This window comes from Camelus bactrianus, chromosome 35 (assembly GCF_048773025.1).
Source record: "Camelus bactrianus isolate YW-2024 breed Bactrian camel chromosome 35, ASM4877302v1, whole genome shotgun sequence".
Taxonomy (NCBI): Eukaryota; Metazoa; Chordata; class Mammalia; order Artiodactyla; family Camelidae; genus Camelus; species Camelus bactrianus.
Window position 1 is genome coordinate 27290098 of NC_133573.1, and position 19106 is coordinate 27309203.

The following is a 19106-nucleotide window of genomic DNA, read 5'->3' on the forward strand; positions in this document are numbered from 1 at the left end:
CAAACTCCCGGTCTCCTGACACCACATGTACCCTCTGTCCTACCACACTACTCCCGGACTGCCACACACCCTGAGTCCTCTTTCTTCTGGTAACACTGATGTCTCACATGGAGCTATTCAGTTTCGTTGTCAATGTCTTTTATGATGAATGACATGGATTTGTGAGATGGCTAGGGCTGACTGTAAGATATATATATCTCTTATATATATCATATATAAGAGATATACACACACACACACACACATTTATTTTTTTCCCCCTCTATGGAAAACTATTTTATATGGAAATTGAAATTAACATTGGCCTCCCCTCCATTCAACTAAACTGGCTGAGTTTTTGATGCTGACTTAAACAGCTTGGCAGGGCAAACGAATCAAGACATGGGCTGTTTATGACCTACTATTAAAAAAAAAGTTAAATGATACAAAGTGTGAAAATTTAAGCAAACAAAAATGGAGAGATACAAGTCACATTAAAAATTTACTGTTGTAAATATCTGTTGATATTTAGTAAAAATTATTGAATGAATGAATGATTCAGAACCTGTTATCTCAGCTCTGATCTCAGAGTCTGACCTAAGATTAGGGTCTTTGAGAGTGAAGATGGGAGCTATCATTTACACCAGGTAACAGGTGTTAACTGGATTGTCCCAGGCAAACCACGACATATGGTAACTCTCCCTAAACATTCTTAAATACTTTCATTTCATTCTTAAAGAAGTTAAATCTGATTTAACACATAGACAGAATGCAAGCAAGTGTCAAAACATGAATAAGGATGCTAATAATGTAGACACAGAAAGTAGAATTTCTAAATAAGAATTTCTTACCAGACTTTTAAGTTAACTTTATCAGAATGCCTACCAAAATAAAAACACAGGGACGTTCCCTACAATCATGAAATAATTTCTCACATGTCCGTCCCAGAAACCAATAAACTAGATGACAAATATGACAACTACTTAGACAGTATGACTAACGCCATGAAGCCAAAATCTGGGGACGTGAGCTCGTAAGGGTTAAAATAAAAGAACGGCCCTTAGAGTGATGCTGAGAATTGGGGCTTGCAGAAGAGCATTTACAGTGGATTACTAAGCTTCCCAATTCACCAAAGAGGCAAAGTCCAGTAATGCAAGCCTCCTTTGTAGCGAACTAAAAATACATTGTCGGTGGATTTGTCCAGTTTTATGTATAAGCAATACTTTTTTCACCTGAACTAATACTAGTAGTCATATAAGCCCCTTATTGCCACGTGCTGCATTTTTTCTGCTAATCTTCAAGGATTTAGCTTCTTTGCCACATACCTCAGGGCACCAACTGATAAAGCACTAACTCTCCATTTTTCCAGGACACCAGCAGTGCGGCCTTGCAAAAAATGAAAATCGCTCAAGAGATTTAAAGGGGAAATTTATTTTTAAAATCCTGACTTGAAGCAAAGAGGTGGATTTTTAAAAAGCTTATCTATAAAGAATCAGTTTAAATTTAAATTCTATCTTGGAACTCTTTCATGCATTCCAGCTTTAAAGTTTATCTTCTGACAAGGGCTTCCTGCAAAGGTAATGGGCGGCTTTGTCAATATAATCTGGCCAAGTTTTATTTCCTCTTTTTTTTTTTTTAATGCTAAACTTCTTTCATTAAAAAAAAAAAAATCTCTATGTGTGTGCTAGGCAGGGTAGCAGCAACTCAGCCGGTGCTACTGCAGATCCCCATCGATGCTAGCATCAGAAAAATGTCCAGAAAGAGCATTGGTGAAAAGCTGAATTTAATAACCAAACATTTTAGATGCTGACATATGACAACTGGGAACCAACCTGTCATCTTTCTTAACATTTAAGGTCTACATGATTTCCATTCAGAAACACAATGTAACCAACATGATAAACTGTTTAAAATATTAAACAGAGAGATTTACAGTTGTGGTCAGCATAATGAGTGGGACCCCCATGAGGACAATGACCCAGGGCTCGGGCTGTCAGCACATGTCCAGTTCATTCATCAGAAGCCCTGGGGATGGCCTTCGGGAAACTTCCATAAATTCAAACGTACTCATTTAAACACTAAGCTACTGGTTTCCTCTTGGAACAGACAGTTATGAGAATCAAAAAGGGAAGATCTCCCCCTTCTTCCTGGGTTATTTTATTTACTAAAAACTCTCCATTTCACTAGTTAATCATGAGAGCTGGTGAGAAATGGCTGGAAACCAGACAACACTACTGTAAACAGAAAGACGGCAGAAATCTTTTGTCAAAGCGCCAGCCGGGAAGACCACTTCTCATTCTCTAAAAAACAAACTGTTTAAGTTCAATAAAAGACTATTTGGGGGCAAATGCCAAGGGGTTTAGGACTGGAGAAACATGAGACATTTCAATTGTCCTGCTGCCTGAAATCCTTCAAGCTTCAAGGACCACCACGGCCTATCCCTTACAATCCAGCAGCTGAACAGGCGCTGTCTGGTCTCTTCAGGGACTGAAGTTTCCTAAAATCACGATGTCCCCTCACCCTAGACTGTGAAACCTTCTCATGCCCTCGTCAGCTCCCATCGTGGGCCTGAGAGGGTCGTGAATAAAGAAAGGGCAATAAAGGACACGGGCTTCAATCAGACAGGCCAGGGTTGTGTCACAGCTCGTCTGTGAATTACTCACCCCCTCTGTGCGCTTTTCTCAACTGTGACAAAGGAGCAGCAGTCCCCGGACCCGTGGTGCCCTCGGCCAGGCCGGCAAGGACCGCGTGTGCGTGCTCAGTCACCCTGACACCCTTCCCTCTCCGGCTGGTTCATGCAGTAGCCAGTGTTACCGCAAATAAAACCACCCACCAGTCCACAGGAGAAGACCTGGGGGGCCCCACTGCAGGAGGAATGAGCTTTTATCTGTGAACAGAGCTCAATTATCCATGGGTTGATTATCAGTGTTCTTGGTTATTGTAAGGAAACGCTGACTGTCACAGCCATCTATTAAATGACACTCAGTGTTTCCTGAGAAGGCAGAAGAGAAGAACTTTTAAATTCAAACATTCTTAGAACAGCTATGAAACTACCGTTTTTAAACAGAGATGAACCATACTTTCTAAGGATGCAGTCTCCTCCTGGTAGTGAACGGGAGGAAGAGACAGTGAACGAGGCCGCAGGTGAGGCCTGGGAAGGCTGGTGGACAACGAAGGACCGGCAGAGCTGGGGCTCAAACCAGGTGGTCTGGCTGCCGAAGCCCAGGCTCCGTGTGGTCCTGTCCCGGGCCTTTCTATCTGGTTGGTGGCGTCATCATTTGGGGGTGACACTCTGCTGTGCCTTCTCGTACTCAAATAAGAGCACAAAGACAAAGTATTTCCAAGTCTGACAGATGGATTTGGGCTTTTCTTCTATATAAGGTCATATGAACCTTCAATTCCACTAACATTTGAGACGTTTTCTTATTTATTTTTTAACTGAAAATACCAAGAGTAAATTTTAATTAAAGCAGTCCTGTAACATTCATTCCAGTCTCAAAACTTTAAACAGGTGGAAGATCAGACGCCTAACCCTGACTAATGCGCATTACTGCCCATAAAGGGGAACTAAAAGGCCGCGTAAATCACCCTAATTTGGATTATTACCACCGCTAGAAAAATGATTTTTCCTTCTGATGTTGCATCACTGAGCCAGGTGCCCTGCATAAATCATTTCACTTAATCTATTTTTAATTTAAATGTTGGAAAGGGTAGTGGTTAAGAACGTCAGTTACAGGAGCTGATGGCCTGAGCTGAAACTGCAGCTCCTAGGAGTCAATCACTTATTAGGGGTGTGACCTTGGACAAATTTGTTAATCTCACTAAGCCTCAGTTTTTTATCTTAAAGTGGCAATAAATTACAGTATCTACCCAACAGCACTGTGAGAAGGAGCTAAACTTATACATAGTGGTTAGCATCTAGTCAATACTCAATAAATGACTACTGTTTGTGGTTTTTTAAAAAGTCTTATCATCTCCTACTTTAAAGATGAAGGATCTAAGGATCAAAGAAACTAAAACACCCTCCTCAGATCTGCCTGCTTCCAGAGCCCAAGCCTCTGTCCACCCACCAGGCAGATTCCCATTTAATTAGTGGTATCTTTGTTGGTTCTTGTATTGGTAAATATGGGTATGCCTGGTAAAAACTTAACAGGTAGGGAAAAGAAGTGTGGAAAGTTGGGTTTTTTCCCCATTAAAAACCAACGCCCTTGCCTGCTGATTGGGGTCAGTGAGCCAAGGGAGTTGCTCCTGTGGGTCAGTCAGGAGGAGCCAGAGGGAGGAAGCCGTGGCCCCTGCTCTTCCAACTGCAGGCGTTTCCTTGGGGCCACTTAGGCAGGCCTTGTTTTGATTTGCACTCACCGTCTTACTTCTGTGGAAATGTAAGACAGTCTCAGAGCCCGTGCAACCCAACTGCAGGAGCACTTCATTCACACATCTGGCTCTATGCTTAGGGAGACTAACTGGGGCTGGAAGAAGAGGAGTCGCTGTTTGAGTTAATATCTCAATTTCTACTCCACGTCAGTGGCGTGCCAGAGGTTACACTACATTCATCCTTTAAGAGCTGCATAAAGGCCTCAAATTGAAAAGGATGCCAAGGAAGCAGAAATAATCTTTAAACACTGTTGCCACAGCTGACTCAGCCTGTCACACACAGGTAAGTCACCAGGGTCCAATGAGGTAGCAAACGCTACGTAGGTTTCTACGGTTTATGGGTTGATTCAAACCGGAATCATAACCTGTCATCCTTCTTTACTGAGCACTTACTTATACGCCAGCAACAGTCCTACGCAGGTCTCAGATGTGATCTCATTTAATTCTCACATAAGCCACCTGCCCACGTTCGCAGGGCTGAAAAAGTCAGGACTGGTTCAACACAGGCTTAACTCTAGAGACAACACTGTTATTAGTAAAGTCCTGATGGCTGACTTGTATACGTTTTTATCCTTTTGTCATTAATCTGATCCATAACCATCGAAACGGATACAAGGCCGGGTTCTTCTGTTAGGTGAAATCTGTGCAACTTACATCCAAGCCTCTGCCTCTGACTGAGACAGTCGGAGGGGCTTGTCTTTCCCAAAGTCAGGGAGACCCTGAGGAAAGGCACGGACAGCTGTTACCATCTAACCTGACGGGCTTTACTCAACATTCGTCATGGCCACTGAACAGCTCCACTGACTCTCCAAGGGTGAGATGGTGATGAAGGTAACAGAGCTCTGTCTGACTGGCTGAGGGCTCAGCTGCCGAGTTACCAGGTACCTGATGGATAAGAGGCTGATAGCTGCCAGGCAAGATCGCTAGCAAGAAACACTTCAAAACAGGAAGTCAGTCTGTGTGTAAATGACCTGGCTCCTGCGGGTTGTGGGACCCTGATCTTGGACAAGTCACTCAGGCTGTTTCTCCTCTGTAATGCTGATAACAATACTGTTGGACCTACATCACGGGTGTGTCAGGAGGAGAAACTAGGGGATGTGGAAGTTGTTTAAAATCTTCCAGGTACTATGGAAAAATAACATAATGATAAAATGATTTCAAAAGGGAAAAAAGTTTAATTTCTGTGTCTTGTTAACTTGCTGACGTTCAGTTATTCGTAGGAGGGTTTCCATTCTACCTCTTTATATTTTAGAAGAATATCCAAGGGGGACAGAGAAAGAGTAAGGTTAGGCAGAAAAATGTGAGACTGGCTAGCCATCTCTGCTTGTCAGCTAGACTAATTTTTCCAGTTAAGTCTGAATTAAAAACACTGCAGAAGTACCGATATGAGAACTGCGGCAGGTCAAACATGGCACATTTTACTATGTGGAACGTGCATTGGGTATTAGCCTGGAGCCAGCCTCTGAGACGGGGCTTCCCGAGGGCAGGAGAGGATCTGCAGGTCTGTATGCAAGGCACCATGAACACTTAGATGCTTTTTAAGAAAGTTTAAAAGGAAGTTTCAAATCAACCAGCCAACCACTGTATCCAAAGAACTGGGGATGGAGGGCAAAGCTATAAAAGCCGAGGTCACACCCAAAGGACTGAGGTCCTGGTTTCTACAAAACTGCAGGCTGTACATTCGCTTCTCCGGCTAGGTTTGATGGAAGCCTGATTTACTTATGTGGTAAAATACCTGGAATTATTTTCTGCCCAACCACCAGGCTGCCAGATCTGCCGGACACTCAGAAACATGTCCTAATCTTATTAAAGCAGAAAACAGAAGGATGAGAGATGCTACAGAAAGTGGCAGACAGGCATAACCATAAATACGTGCAAAAATGGCTCCCTGAAAAGAAAGATGAGTCGGCGAGGAGCCCGGGGGCCCGGCGGTCCTCTTAGAACAGCGCCTTGGTTCTGCACGCCCTCAGAAAAAAGGATGCGTCTTTGCTGGGTATCTAACATCTGGGTACAAAACAGTATGCAGGAGACTTGATAATTACAAAAGTATTATTCACAGTGGAAGACTACAGATCTCTTTAAACTGCCAGGGATTAGTGTGGCTAATGGAGAGGTGACAATCTGACTCCATCAGGCTACGAATTTTTAACGTTTCCCAGTGTACGGGGGGCGGATGACAAGTTTACGAGTTAGAGTTAACCTTAAATTGGGCCAGCACCTTACAAACCTGCTTGCGGTTACGCTGCGGGCGACTGACGTGGGAAACAGCCAGCCGGCCACGGGCTACGACCCCGCGTTTCAACAGGACTCGGGGCCGCCCGGCCCCCGAGGGCAAAGCGCTTACTTTTTCGTGCTTGTGTTTCTCCTTCTCTTTCTCCCTCTTCTCCCGCTCTCTCTTCTCCTTCTCCCGCTCCTTCTCTTTCTTCTCCTTCTCCTTCTCCCTCTCCTTCTTCTTCTTCTTCTCCTTTTTGTCCTTTTTCCGCTCCTTCTCCTTGGGCCGCTCCTTCTCTTCGAACAGCTTCTCGGGCAGCACGGGCGCCAGCGCGGGCAGCGCGGCGGGGCCGCGCGCGGCGGCCGCGGGGCTGAGCAGCGGCAGCGCCGCGTCCTTGGCGGGCAGGGCCAGCGCGCCGGGCGCGGCCCTGGCCTTCTCCTCCCGGCCCTTCTCCTTGGCGCGCTCTCGGTCCCGCCGCTCCTTGTCCTTCTTGCCCCTCTCTCGCTCCTTCTTCTTGTCCTTGTGCTTCTCCCTCTCCTTCCTCGCAAGGCCGTCTTTCAACCTCACTTTGGGGTCAGGGTCCTCAAAGTCTCTGATCTTAAACTTATAGGGGTCGGACTCCTCGTCTTTGAGAAGCTCCTTCCAGGGGTACCTGGCTTCCTTGCCGGCCTCCCTCTCTCGCTCCCTCTCCTTCCCTCGCTCCTTCTCCCGGCCTTTCTCCTTGCTTCTGTCCCTGTCCCGCTCCTTGTCACGCTGCTTCTCCTTCTTTTTCAGCTTCGTCCTCAGCTCCTTCTTCAGCTTCTTTCTGACGTCGGCGGAGGACGGCGGCCGGGGCTTCTCCTCGTAGGCCCTGTGCGCGGGCTCGGGGGTGGGGGGCGAGGCGGAGGGCGAGGAGAGGTAGGGGAAGCCGGGGGCCGCGCTCGGGGGCGCCGCCAGCTTGGCTTTGCGCACCACCTCGTCGATGGAGGCATCCATCGTCCAGGAGTGGTCGGAACTGGAGGTCCCGCCGGCAGGAGGAAGCGGCGTGGCCCCCGCTTTGGAGAAACTGTTCGAGGCGGCGGCGGCCTTGGGCGCAGCGCACTCCGAGCCCGAGATCCTCTTCGGGCTGGTAAAAATGTCTCCCTCGGATTCCGACCCAGAAGAAAACTCGAAGGGGTCCGGTTCCCGCTCGGCACAGGCGCGGGCGATCACGGCGTCGATGGAGGCGTCGATGGTTTTATCGGTCACGACAGCCTTTTTCGGGGGGTTCTCGCTGTTCAGTTTCCCGGCGTCGGGGGGCGCCTGGGCTTGTTTTACCTGAAGGGTCTCTTTACTGCTTTTTTCGCTCAGCGTAGCTGAAGGAGTCCTGTTTGGCGTTTCAGGTCGGACAGGTGCCTGGGGAATGTGAGTCATGACCTTGGGGCTCTTGGGGCTCTTGGGGCTCTTGGAACGTCCGGGAGATTTCTTTTCTTTGGATACAGTTTTTGGGGACCGAATAGGACTTCCGACCACTGCTGGGGACGCAGCCGTCTTAGGAGATTTCGTCTTCTGTCCCGGAGAACCCGTTTTCGTCTTCGCTTTAGGTGTAAACGACTTGGCTTCTAAGGGTTTTGCGGTTGGCATCTGTGACTTTGCCACCGGAGCCAACATCGGGGGCTCGGGCGACGGAGGGGCGAGGTCCGTGCTGTCCTGCACGTGGACGGGAGACAGCATGGGGGGGATCTTCTGGGGATTTATCGAGCTGAGCGGCTCCCGAGCCTCCAGGAGCACGACGTCCAGGGTCTCCCCTTTCGTGCTGAGCAGGCGTGGCCGCTTCATAGCGGGCATCTCTTCAGCTTCCGGACTGTCCAGCGGCCTCTTACCCAAGAAGTTCTCATCGTTAATAATTTCCTCCTCCTCCAGTTCATCGTCTTCTTCCAAGGGAACCTGCATGGCCTCTGCGGATGTCCCCCCATCTGTGGGCACCTGCTCTTCCTCTTCTTCTGGTAAAGGAAGACAAAAGAGGTGTTAATAGAATATCAACAAACGAACAAACAAAACCCGGGAGATAAAATCAATGCTTCAAACATGACTCTAGGAGAGAAAGGAAACGACTGATGGTTTAGAGAGTAAGGCAGCAGGTTTTCTAGGATCTTCCAAACCTGCGTGCTGTCCTTCTCTGAGGCTGGCCGTCAGTGATGGCAGAGACAGATGGGTTTTGGTTCAAGGGGTGTGGCCGATTTGCAGGACTTAGGAGTTGGCTAGGTAGCTCCTGTCTGCCCTCGGCTTCGTTAATGGATTATTTTCCCGACTTGACTAAATTCTGTCCTTCTCTCCTCTTCCTCTTGTGTACGTGCATGCGTGCCCACACACCCACACACACAGCCCCCACACACCCACCCACACCCACACAGCCCATACACACACGCCCCTCTGAAAACCAAGAAATGGGTTATTACACGACTGCTGTCCTCAGAAATGACAGAGAGGCATCCTTTTATTTTTATTTATTTTTTTAAAGAACTTTTATAACAAATTTTAACTCTTGGAGTTTGAAAACTGTAAACCTCCAACCTGGACGCAATTCACACGTACTTATGTCTTCTGTTTCGCCTGCCTGAGCTCGGCCACTTTGAGAGGCAGCGTGCTGAGACGAAACCCACCCGGACTGGGCAGCGGAAAGATGGACTTTCAGCTGGCACGTGGGCACCACGGAGCAAGGCCTCAGGCGGCCTCTGAACCTCTCTGAGGCTGTTTTCTGATCTTTCAAAAGGAGCTAATGTTACTTGCCTGGCCTACTTGACTGAGATGCCGTGGGATCTGATTCTTTCTTTCTCCACATGTTGACTAAGCACCCACCAGGCATGACGCACAATGATAAAGGCTGGAAGAGCTGCTGGAATAAGGCGGAAATAAATCATGACCTAAAGGAGCTTACAGTTTGGCAGGAGACACCAGGTGTGTGCACGGCACACAGGGAGCGGTTAGTACCATGAGGCAGAGCCCGTGCTGGAGCGGTCCAAGAGAGACACAGGCTGCCTCGATGGCAGAGCTCTGGGGAAGACCTGACCAATTATGTAGCACTTTTTTTTTTTTGGATGCAGATGCATTTATTTCCCTGTAGGATTATTTCCTCATGTTTGAGAAATAAGCCATGCCCTCTGCCACCATTTTCTTAGCCTTTACTCAAAGCTCAGTAATGGGTACCACTTTGGCTATTTGGAGGTGGGGAACGGTAAAGTCCAGGATGAAGGAACAGATGATGCAGATATGGGGGTGTGCACATAGCAAGCTGTGTAAGAACCGGGGAATAATCTGTCTGGAAAGTAGGCTGCAGGGTGGGAAATAGTAGAAAGCAAATGTAGCAAGCTTACACCCACATACTAGGGGTTCTGGATTCCGGAAAAATGAACATGATCTTTATTCTCCTGGTGGTTTAGACCTTGTAAAGATTTTTAGACAAGGGAGAAAAATGACTGGGGTATATGTTAGCAGACTCATTCTGGCAGGAACACATATGATGGATGGGAGGAAATGGATACTAATGGAGAGGTGACAGGTTAGGGGTGATGAAATGATGTAGGTAAGTGACAATAAGGGTCTGAACTAGAACAGCAGTACTGAGTAAGAGGTAGATGATATTTTGAAGACAGAATGAAGAGAATCTGATGAATGATTAGGTGTAAGAGTGGAGGAAGGATTCAAACACAGTTTTAAGGTTTTGAGCCCTGGGGAGTGGGAAATGCAGTCATTAACATAAAGAGGGAATAAAGAAATAGAGGAGGAAGATGATTATTCATTAGCTCAACCCCTGGAAATACACTGAAGGTCAGAAAAGAGGACAGGGTTGGTGGGTGTGTGTATGAGAGAGAGGAGAGAGAGGTCTTTGTTGAGATAAATGAAATCACCATGATGGACCGGATCAGCAAGGGAGCAATGGGGGAGTGAGGTGTACACACTAACGGCTGCCTACACACAGACAAGAGGAGGAACTGGAGAAACACACGGGGATCAGGAGATGTCACGAGATCAAGGGAGTGAGAGTTTTAAAGGGGGGGACTAGGAATGAAGTCCAGTGTTTACAAGGTCAAGGAGAATGAAGGTGCCCAGTGGAAGTCACTCCACAGGAGCACTAAGGGGAGAATGGGGGATGAACGATGTCATGTACACGAAAGCACTTTGTAAACTACAGCGAACAAGACAAATTCGAGACACAGTTATTGCTACTGTCTCTTGAGAACAAGACCATTATCCGTCCAGGCGCCAGAGTCAGAACCCTCACTCCGGGCTCCTCCTTCCTCTCTTTCTCCTTAACCGAATTGTGAGCAGTTTTCTACCACGTTCCCTCCAATGTGCCTTCCCCACTGCTACTGTTAGTTCAGGTCCTCAGCGCCTCTTCTCTGGGCCACTGCGCAGCCTTCTATAGGGCACCAGACAAGTCAGAGCAGCGTCACTTCAGAAAGAGTCCCCTTAAAGCATCAGTGCAGGGTCCAGTCAGGGAATACCCTAGGGTTGGGCTCTGCCAAGTTCAGAAAAAAATCTCAGTCTCCTTTCTGAGTCAACCATGGGAGTTCCAAGTAAGCTGACAGGATGACCTCATTAGAAATCCTGGGAGCTGAAGGAGACGGTAGAATGCCAGAGTGCAGATTACAATCTCTTCTTTCAAGATAGCACACACGATCCTGCCTCCAGTCCCACCTGCTCCAGAACCATCCTCCACATCACCTTACGTGATCGTCTGGAAACACAAATCTGAGTGTGTGGCTCTCCATCACCCTCCACTGGTCCCCAGAGCACCCGTCGCAGAAGGCGGCCCTTAGAGCCTGCGGCTTTTGTGGAACCCCTTCTGAGGTGCTGCACAGTAGAGGTGGGGTCCCCCAGTGTCTGGTAAATGCAATAGTTACCCCTAAGGTTATTTCACATGCTAAGCTTCCACAAAAAGCCCTCTGTTACGAGGCTAAATCGTGTTGAAAGCCATTATTCTGACATACACAAATCCAGTTTCCCCAGCACAGCCTAGAGGCGCTCCATCATCCAGCTCAGTAATTAACCTCACCTTTCCCGTGGGTCCTGAGCACTCTACCTGTCCCCCCACAAGAACTTAACATGCGGTTCCTCAAGTCATAGCCCGTCCCACTTCCGTGCCTTTGCCCAAGAAGCTCCCTTTGCCTAGACACCTCTGCGCTCCCGCCACTTTGGTGACCATCTCTTCTTGGTCTCCGATCCCAGGTTCCCTCTCCCGTGACACTTTTTCTTAGCAGGTAGAAACGGCCACCCCGGCTTTTGGGCTGTACTGGATCCCAGCTAGCCAAGCAACATAGAAAGTCTAGAATATTTACTGTCTGGCCCTTTACAGAAAAAGCTTGCTGACTCCTGTCCTGGACCGACTCTGTCTGGATAATCCGAATACTTCTTTTTGTCCCTGTCTTTATCAGCATGACAGGAGGGGCTTCAAATCTGCTTAACTGCTAACAGGTAAACACGAAAAAAATCAGAAAGAAGCCAGCTTTAGGATGTCTTCCAAGTGATTGAATGCAGAACTTCAGAATACTTATTGCTGATATCCTTCTAAATTCAGAAGACCCCCCATCTTCTGCAGGGGTTTGTAAATCCCAGCGATGCCCACGCAGGGAGAGAAGGGGAGCTCGGGCGGCGGAACGGGTCCCTGGAGCAGCGGAGGTGAACCTTTACCTCCCAACTCTGGAGGCTCGTGTGGATCCAGACCAGCTCGGGGTGAGGGGCAGACACGCTGGCGGACAGAAGGGTTGCTCTGACTTAAGCGGTCCCCAGGAAGGGAACTCCGCGGACAACTAATAGGACACTGACAGTCCCCCAGATCGAAGGCCTGTTTAAGAGTGAGAATAACTCGACCACCTGGGTTTCTGCACAGTGTGTTTAAGACAGTGCCACTGTGCTGGTGTGCAGTTCTATCAAATTGGACCTGGAGAGATGATCACCACATAGGCACCGGCACTGGAGGCAGTCAGTCCGGCTGGACTGCTTTCCTGCAGATCCTTTAGAGAACAGATCGGCTCGTCTATAATGTGGAGCTCAACTACCTAGGAAAAATAATCTAAAAATCAATGGTGGTTGCTTACTTTTAAGTGAAAAAAAAAAAATTTAACATAAAGCCTGATTCAAAGTGGGTCTCTGCAAGCTAGGAGGGGCTGTTCTGTTTTTGTCTTTTTATTTTTATCGTTTATTTTCATGTTTTAGTTCAAGTTCCTGCTGTTAACTTGCTGTCTTTGTTCTTCTGTCTGCGCGCCCCTTGTCTCCTTCATGGTTTTACCACGTTTGTATGTGGCTGGCTAGTGTCTGAACTCGAGTTTGTACTGTGAGTAGACTGCATCGCTCTGCAACGTTCTTCAGCTTCTTCACCCAGTGTGTGGCTCTGAGATTCACCTCTGTCGGTGCAGGTAGCTGTGGTGCGTTCATTTTCACTGCTGTAAAATGTACCACGCTTATTAATCTGTTCTCCTGGTGTTAAAGTGAGAGTGTTAAACTTGAGTGAGTATGTTTTATTTTTAAAATATTACAAAATTCAAACTATGACTGATCTAGCTCATGCCTGCTCAGACACAGACTCACGCACAACGACTGCCAGGTTTCCACCACGTGAGTTATTTTAATTCTAGGTTCTAAGAGTTTGGAATAAGATAAATATGTGATGGCTACTGAACAGTTTATCCTTTCCGTCACCCAAGCCCCCACCTGCAGGTTAATTTCAGTGTGACAGCTGAAGGTGAATGGCAATGGAGTGTTCCTTGTGTGAATGTATGTTCACTGAGCGCAACTCACCTCAGAGTGGTTTCTAGCATTTTCCTATACTCATCCGTGGAAACACCTTCACTATAAATAGCATTATCATTTGGTTAACAGAAGTTTAATATTACAAGATACTTGACCTCTTGATATGTTCTTACATAAAGGTGTAAAAAATAGTTTAAAAAAAGTTTTTGGAGTCATAGCTCTTTCTAATTTAACACAAATATAGACAAAAAAGTAAAAGCTGAGCTCCAAAGTCAAAAGGACGACGCTATGACATGAGAAATATTTTGAATATTTTTATTTCTAGAGAACTAAGAACTCATCGTCTACTGTTTCAATATTTTTAAACTGGAGGAAAGGACTCTTCTGTATCCACGTGACAAACACATATTGCGGAAAAAACTAGTTCAAGGAAAACTACTGTGAAATTTCAGCTTCAAACGTCTTAGTGCTTCAGTTCCTCAAGCCAGAGGATGGGCACATTCCAGCATCACTCACCTTGTGTGGACAGTGAAGATTAGTTGCTGATTAGAGTTAATAAGCATCCAGACTACTAAATAATAACCCTGATCAGTAACAGAGATACATGCTGTGAAGCTGATCTTGCAATCCTTTTTGAGAAGATTTAAAAAACAACCCTCTTCACTATAATCTCTCTAAAACCATGTAACAGTGCAAGTCCAGAGTTCGCACCTGCGGGTCAAGGGGACATCCCCACAGCCATCCGCCCTAATAACTCCATCCTGCAGTGAAAGCGGTCTTGAGCTTAGGGGAGACTTTTTAAGGATAACAGATATTTTGATAAGATAGGCTACTTCTGTAGAAGTGTTAATTAACGGTCATGCTGCTAAAGTTATGGATAATAAGGAATTCTTAACGAAACTGTGTTTTCTTTTCTGCCTGTGTTAAAATTTGGCTAAAGTGAACAGTGATAAGACTTTGATTATGCTTTGTGTGAGAATTTATTAAAAATTATGATATTTGTTATAACTGGTTACTAGCACGGTCATTCATCAAAGACTACCGTAATAACTCCTATACTTCTAGGGGAGGAAAAAAGACACTAAGAAAAAAGACATATGGAGAACCTCCTAAACCAGTGTAGGAACCCCTATTTTTTTTTAATGTTAAGTTACTGGTAAAGGTTCACGTCCACTACCAATAACCTTATTCTTCATATAAATTGACTCAAAAGTGAATATGACAACTCAGTCTAAAGGGAAACCTGATGTGTTAAAAAATAACTCTTCATTCTGCCAAATGGATTATATAATATAAATGCATATACAGTGACACCTTTTCATTTGTCAAAAAAGGGAAACAACAGGAAATAATATGAGTAATTCAGCACAAATTTATCACCACAGTTAGAAATACAATTTAAAATATATTCCACTGGGGGCAGAATATCTCAGCACAAGGTATATTGAAAAAGAGGGAACCAGAGGGTATCTCTAAGGTATCTTTTCATTCAAAGCATCAGTGATTTCAAGTCCACACCTGATTGTCAAGTTATACTTTTAATTTGAAATAATTTTGAACTTACAGACAAGTGGTAAGAGTAGAACTGCCCATAAACAGCCTTTGCCCAGACTCATTAAAGGAACATTTCCCTCCATGCATTAATGCACAACAGCTGTCAGATTCTTTTAATTACATGTAAGAAATAAAACGGATCCATGTTAATGTCCCTCTTTAAAAAAAACTTCATGAATGTGGACAAGAGTGGAGAAGACACTATAAAGTCTGTTCCAATTTTCCTTCATGAATGACACCCATAAATCACCCACACTCCCAACATTTTCCAGAGCAGTAATGAGAACAACATGCTTAACACTTCTCCAACAAAACCGAGACAAGGCACTGAGGTCTGAACACACCACAGGGATTTTTAGGGGTTAGTTCTAAGCTACCATAAATATTGACTTAGAATAAAGTATCTTTCTAACTAGAATAATACATGTCTTTAAAGAAACACCACAGTCTGAAGAACTCATGGACATGAGGGAAAAAAGGAAATGGTCTGCACAGGCGGGGCAGCTTTCTCCCTCATTAACTGCGCAGGTGCGCGCAACTTTAAGATTCAGCGGCATGACCTCAAGCAGAAATGTACTTGTGCTTCTGAACTTTAGGAGGACAATTAAATGCTATCTGCATATATTTCAACAAAAATTGAATGTATTCAAAGCTAGATTTCCTGTAATATTTTTGAAATATACATGCCAAAATTAATTTCTAGCAATGATGACACAAACTTGCGTATTGTCTTATTACTTTATGCGTACTAATGTTTTATAATACATATGAAAGGATTCATTTAAAATGCACTTTTTTTTTTCAAAAAACACTTTTCCACATTCGGTATATTTATTGTAACCAGTTCCCTGAAGTGACTCAATACTATGTACCTTCATTCATTCACTCCTTACTCATCCATTCGTTCATTCACCTATTGAGTGCCTTCTGAATACTGCTGCAGCAAGCCCCATGTTAGACCCCAGGAACATGAAGTCAAGTAAGACACGCTCTCCTGTCCTTAAGCATCAACCACATCCCATGGCCATCAGTTCAGGTGCTGGGCAGGGATCGGTACAAGGTACATCCATAGCCACTTCCAGGGACGTGACGACAGAAATCACAGCGTCGACTAGAGGAAACTGGATGGAGATGACACCTGGCATCTGTGACCAGTGCCACCGTTCCGCCCAGCATAGCCTGGTACCTGCTTGGACCTAAGTTCTCTCATCTGCAAAATCCAGTATTGACATCCAACTCCTGCTTCTAAGAAGCGAAGGTTGTTCTTCTTAGGGCCATTTCTACATGCACAGGATGATCTACAGGGCAGGATAGAGCTGCTTCCGCCCCTAAAGTTCTCACTGACCACAAGCCACGGTGCCTGGCATTCTGACCACTCGATTGCTGTCTTGGACAAGGGCAGTATCTTTAAAATGCTGCTGCCAAAGTATTTTTCAGACTGTACAGCTAGCAAATGAACGATTCTACCCTCCTTTTTGAGGTAAGGAGACTCTGAGTAAATGGAACTTCAGTGAAGTAATCGGATGGAATGCTGAGGATGGAGAGGGCTTGGAACACAGGGTACCACCAGGAGGGTCAGGCGCAGGTGGGATGCTGCTGTGAGGAGGGGTCTGGGACAGCTGGAGAAGGACAGGCAGACACTGGACTCCTGGGAAAGTCAGAAGAGCAGCAATAGAGACAACTTATTTCATATAAACAAGGCCCTACTGTCTAGCACAGGGAACTGTATTCGATACCTTGTAACCTGCAATGAAAAAGAACATGAAAACGAGTATCTGTATGTATATGTATGACTGAAACATTATGCTGCTCACCAGAAATTGACACAGCACTGTAAACTGACTATACTTCAATTAAAAAAAAGAAGAAACATTCAACATTTTATCACTTAGTTCCAAATGAGGCCAAAAACATTTTTGCATTCCATCTGCGTCCCCTCATAAAATATGTTTAATACTGTCCTGTCTATAAGATGACTGAAATCAGACCCTTAAAACACAACTCAACATGTAGAGGGGGTAGGTATTTTTTAAGTAAACTTATTTATTTAAAAAAAAATGAAATTACTAGCAAAGACAAGACAATTAGGCAATGACAATTCACACAGCACAACTGATCAATAACACGATAAATTAACAGCAGAGCAAGGATGATGTGTTTTAAATACCTAGATACACACTGACCTGCGAAAAAGCACTGTTTCACGAACATTCTGCACAATAAAAAACTAAAATGCTATATAAGCAAGCCAACCTGAAATGACACCTAGCATTATAAATGGCCTAATCTATATGTTAATACCGTTGTATCACATAACTGCAGCAAGACCAAGATAACAATATGACTTTGGGGTTTCTATGACTACATCATGGGGGAACGTGCTGCAGAGGGCCAGCTGCTGACACTGCACAAGCCCTGTGAGTGCTGCTTTTTGGTTATTTATGATATGATTTATGATAACGACAACATCTCCTATTTTCTCTCCCCCTCAGATACAATAAATTGCTATCGTTAATCACCCTTCTCGGTGCAGCTATGATTACAATAACATAATAGGGCCAAGCTACGGTAATAGTGTGGATTTTTTTTTTTTAAGAAATAAATACAAGGAGATCTCTTCAGACAATGTCAATATCTCTAATATTTTAATCATCTTCCTTTAAGTCTTTCAGAATAAATTCTATTACAACTAAGACTCTATACCCAGGATGTAAGCCCTTTGTGCAAATCATATTCATGATCCAGCACCAGACATTCACAAACCACCACTCCTGTGATTTTCTGAAACTGACCACAACAGTAAGACTACGCATAGGACATGCTTTCTTTTTCCCAGACAACGGTGGTTGTTCCCTCCTGCACTGATGAGACTAAACTTACTGCTGTTCTTCCCTCCCCAGAACTAGACAAACTAGGCAGATCAGTCATTTGTCTACAGATGGCAAAACAGCAGAGAAAGAAGAAAGACTTTGCCATCACGCAGACACGTGCGATCTGCCTTTGCCCCTTGCTGGCTAGGCAGTTGCTTCATCTCTCTGAACTTCAATTTCCTTTCATGACAATTTGCATTAACAGCTAGTTAAGTGCTACCTCTTTGGCTTTTGAGTAACAGTAAGAAAAAGTAGGTGAAGAATTCAGCAAAATGCTTAATAAATGAGTCAGAGCATTAAAAAAAAAAGGATTTTTTTTCCCCTCCCTGCATCTATGCCCTTTTGATTGGCTACTGCAGATCTTGGCAAGAGGTGGTGCCTACTTGATGTGGGAGGTCACGTGACTTGCTTTGGCAAATATGACATAAGCAGAGGACTGAGGGGGAGGGTAGAACTCAGTGGCAGAGCACGTGCTTAGCACGCGTGAGATCCTGGATTCAATCCCCAGACCTCCATTAAAAAATAAAATAAAAAAAGCAGAGGACTGAAGACTACCTGCGTACTGGAGCTTGCCCCACTGCTGCTCTTGGGAAACTTGCAACCACCCCGGTGTCAGTGAGCCCAGGCTAGCCTGCTGGCTGGTGAGAAGTGCCCGGCTCAGAGCTCCAGTCAAACTGTCAGACGTATGAGTGAGGCCACTGATCACCAGCTGACTGCAAATGTACAACCAAGCCCCGCCAAACCCAGCAAAAGAACTCCACGGCTGAGCCAACCCCAAGTGCCAAGCCCCAGGACTGTGAGCGAGTCAACGGTTGCTGTTTAAGCCACTGAACTTTGGGGTGGATAGCTACACAGTCACATGTTAACCATGTATTCACATGTACACGTACCATGGATTCGTGTTGTCTGTGGGGATTATGTTGTCAAGGTGCTGTGAACACTGAATTAGTAGAAACTGAATCGCGGCTCCCAGAGGAAATACGAGGTTAGGTTCCTATGAGGCTCTGGTCACAATATTTTTGTCAGTAGACCAATGCAGACTTTAAACTTTCTATTTAAAGACACCTCACTTAATAGATAGTTGATTCATTAACAGTGAGCGCACAGCCCAGTGATCGTGCCTGCGCGGAGCTGGTCTGTCGTCTCCATAAGGCACATCGCAGCCTTCTCGGCCTTAGGGACACCAGCCAGTGTCATGCTGGGTGTCGCTTCAAATAGCAACATCACTGACAAAAAGCAAAAACTGCGAAAAGCTTGACGACATATAGACCATGAAAGTATGCTTGCGGACAGTATGAGTTGAAACAAGAAGGCAGAGTGTCACCTTGTTTGGACTCAGCTAGAAATTTTGTGCCCCTCTGCACCTGCCAGGGAATGACTGGGAAGGGACCACGGGCACTGATTTGGGAGTT

General features: G+C 45.5%; 1 protein-coding gene across 3 annotated transcripts in view; it reads right to left on the minus strand.

Annotated features, from left to right (window-relative positions):
• Window positions 1-19106, minus strand: part of TAF3 (TATA-box binding protein associated factor 3) — a 126424-nt gene that overhangs the window by 26740 nt on the left and 80578 nt on the right. For 2 of the 3 annotated variants that reach the window (XM_074358063.1, XM_074358065.1), the window contains one exon: window positions 6695-8523. In XM_074358063.1, coding sequence (XP_074214164.1) covers window positions 6695-8523 — 1829 coding nt within the window. The remainder of the gene's footprint in view (window positions 1-6694; window positions 8524-19106) is intronic. The other variant, XM_074358064.1, reaches the window with a different exon arrangement.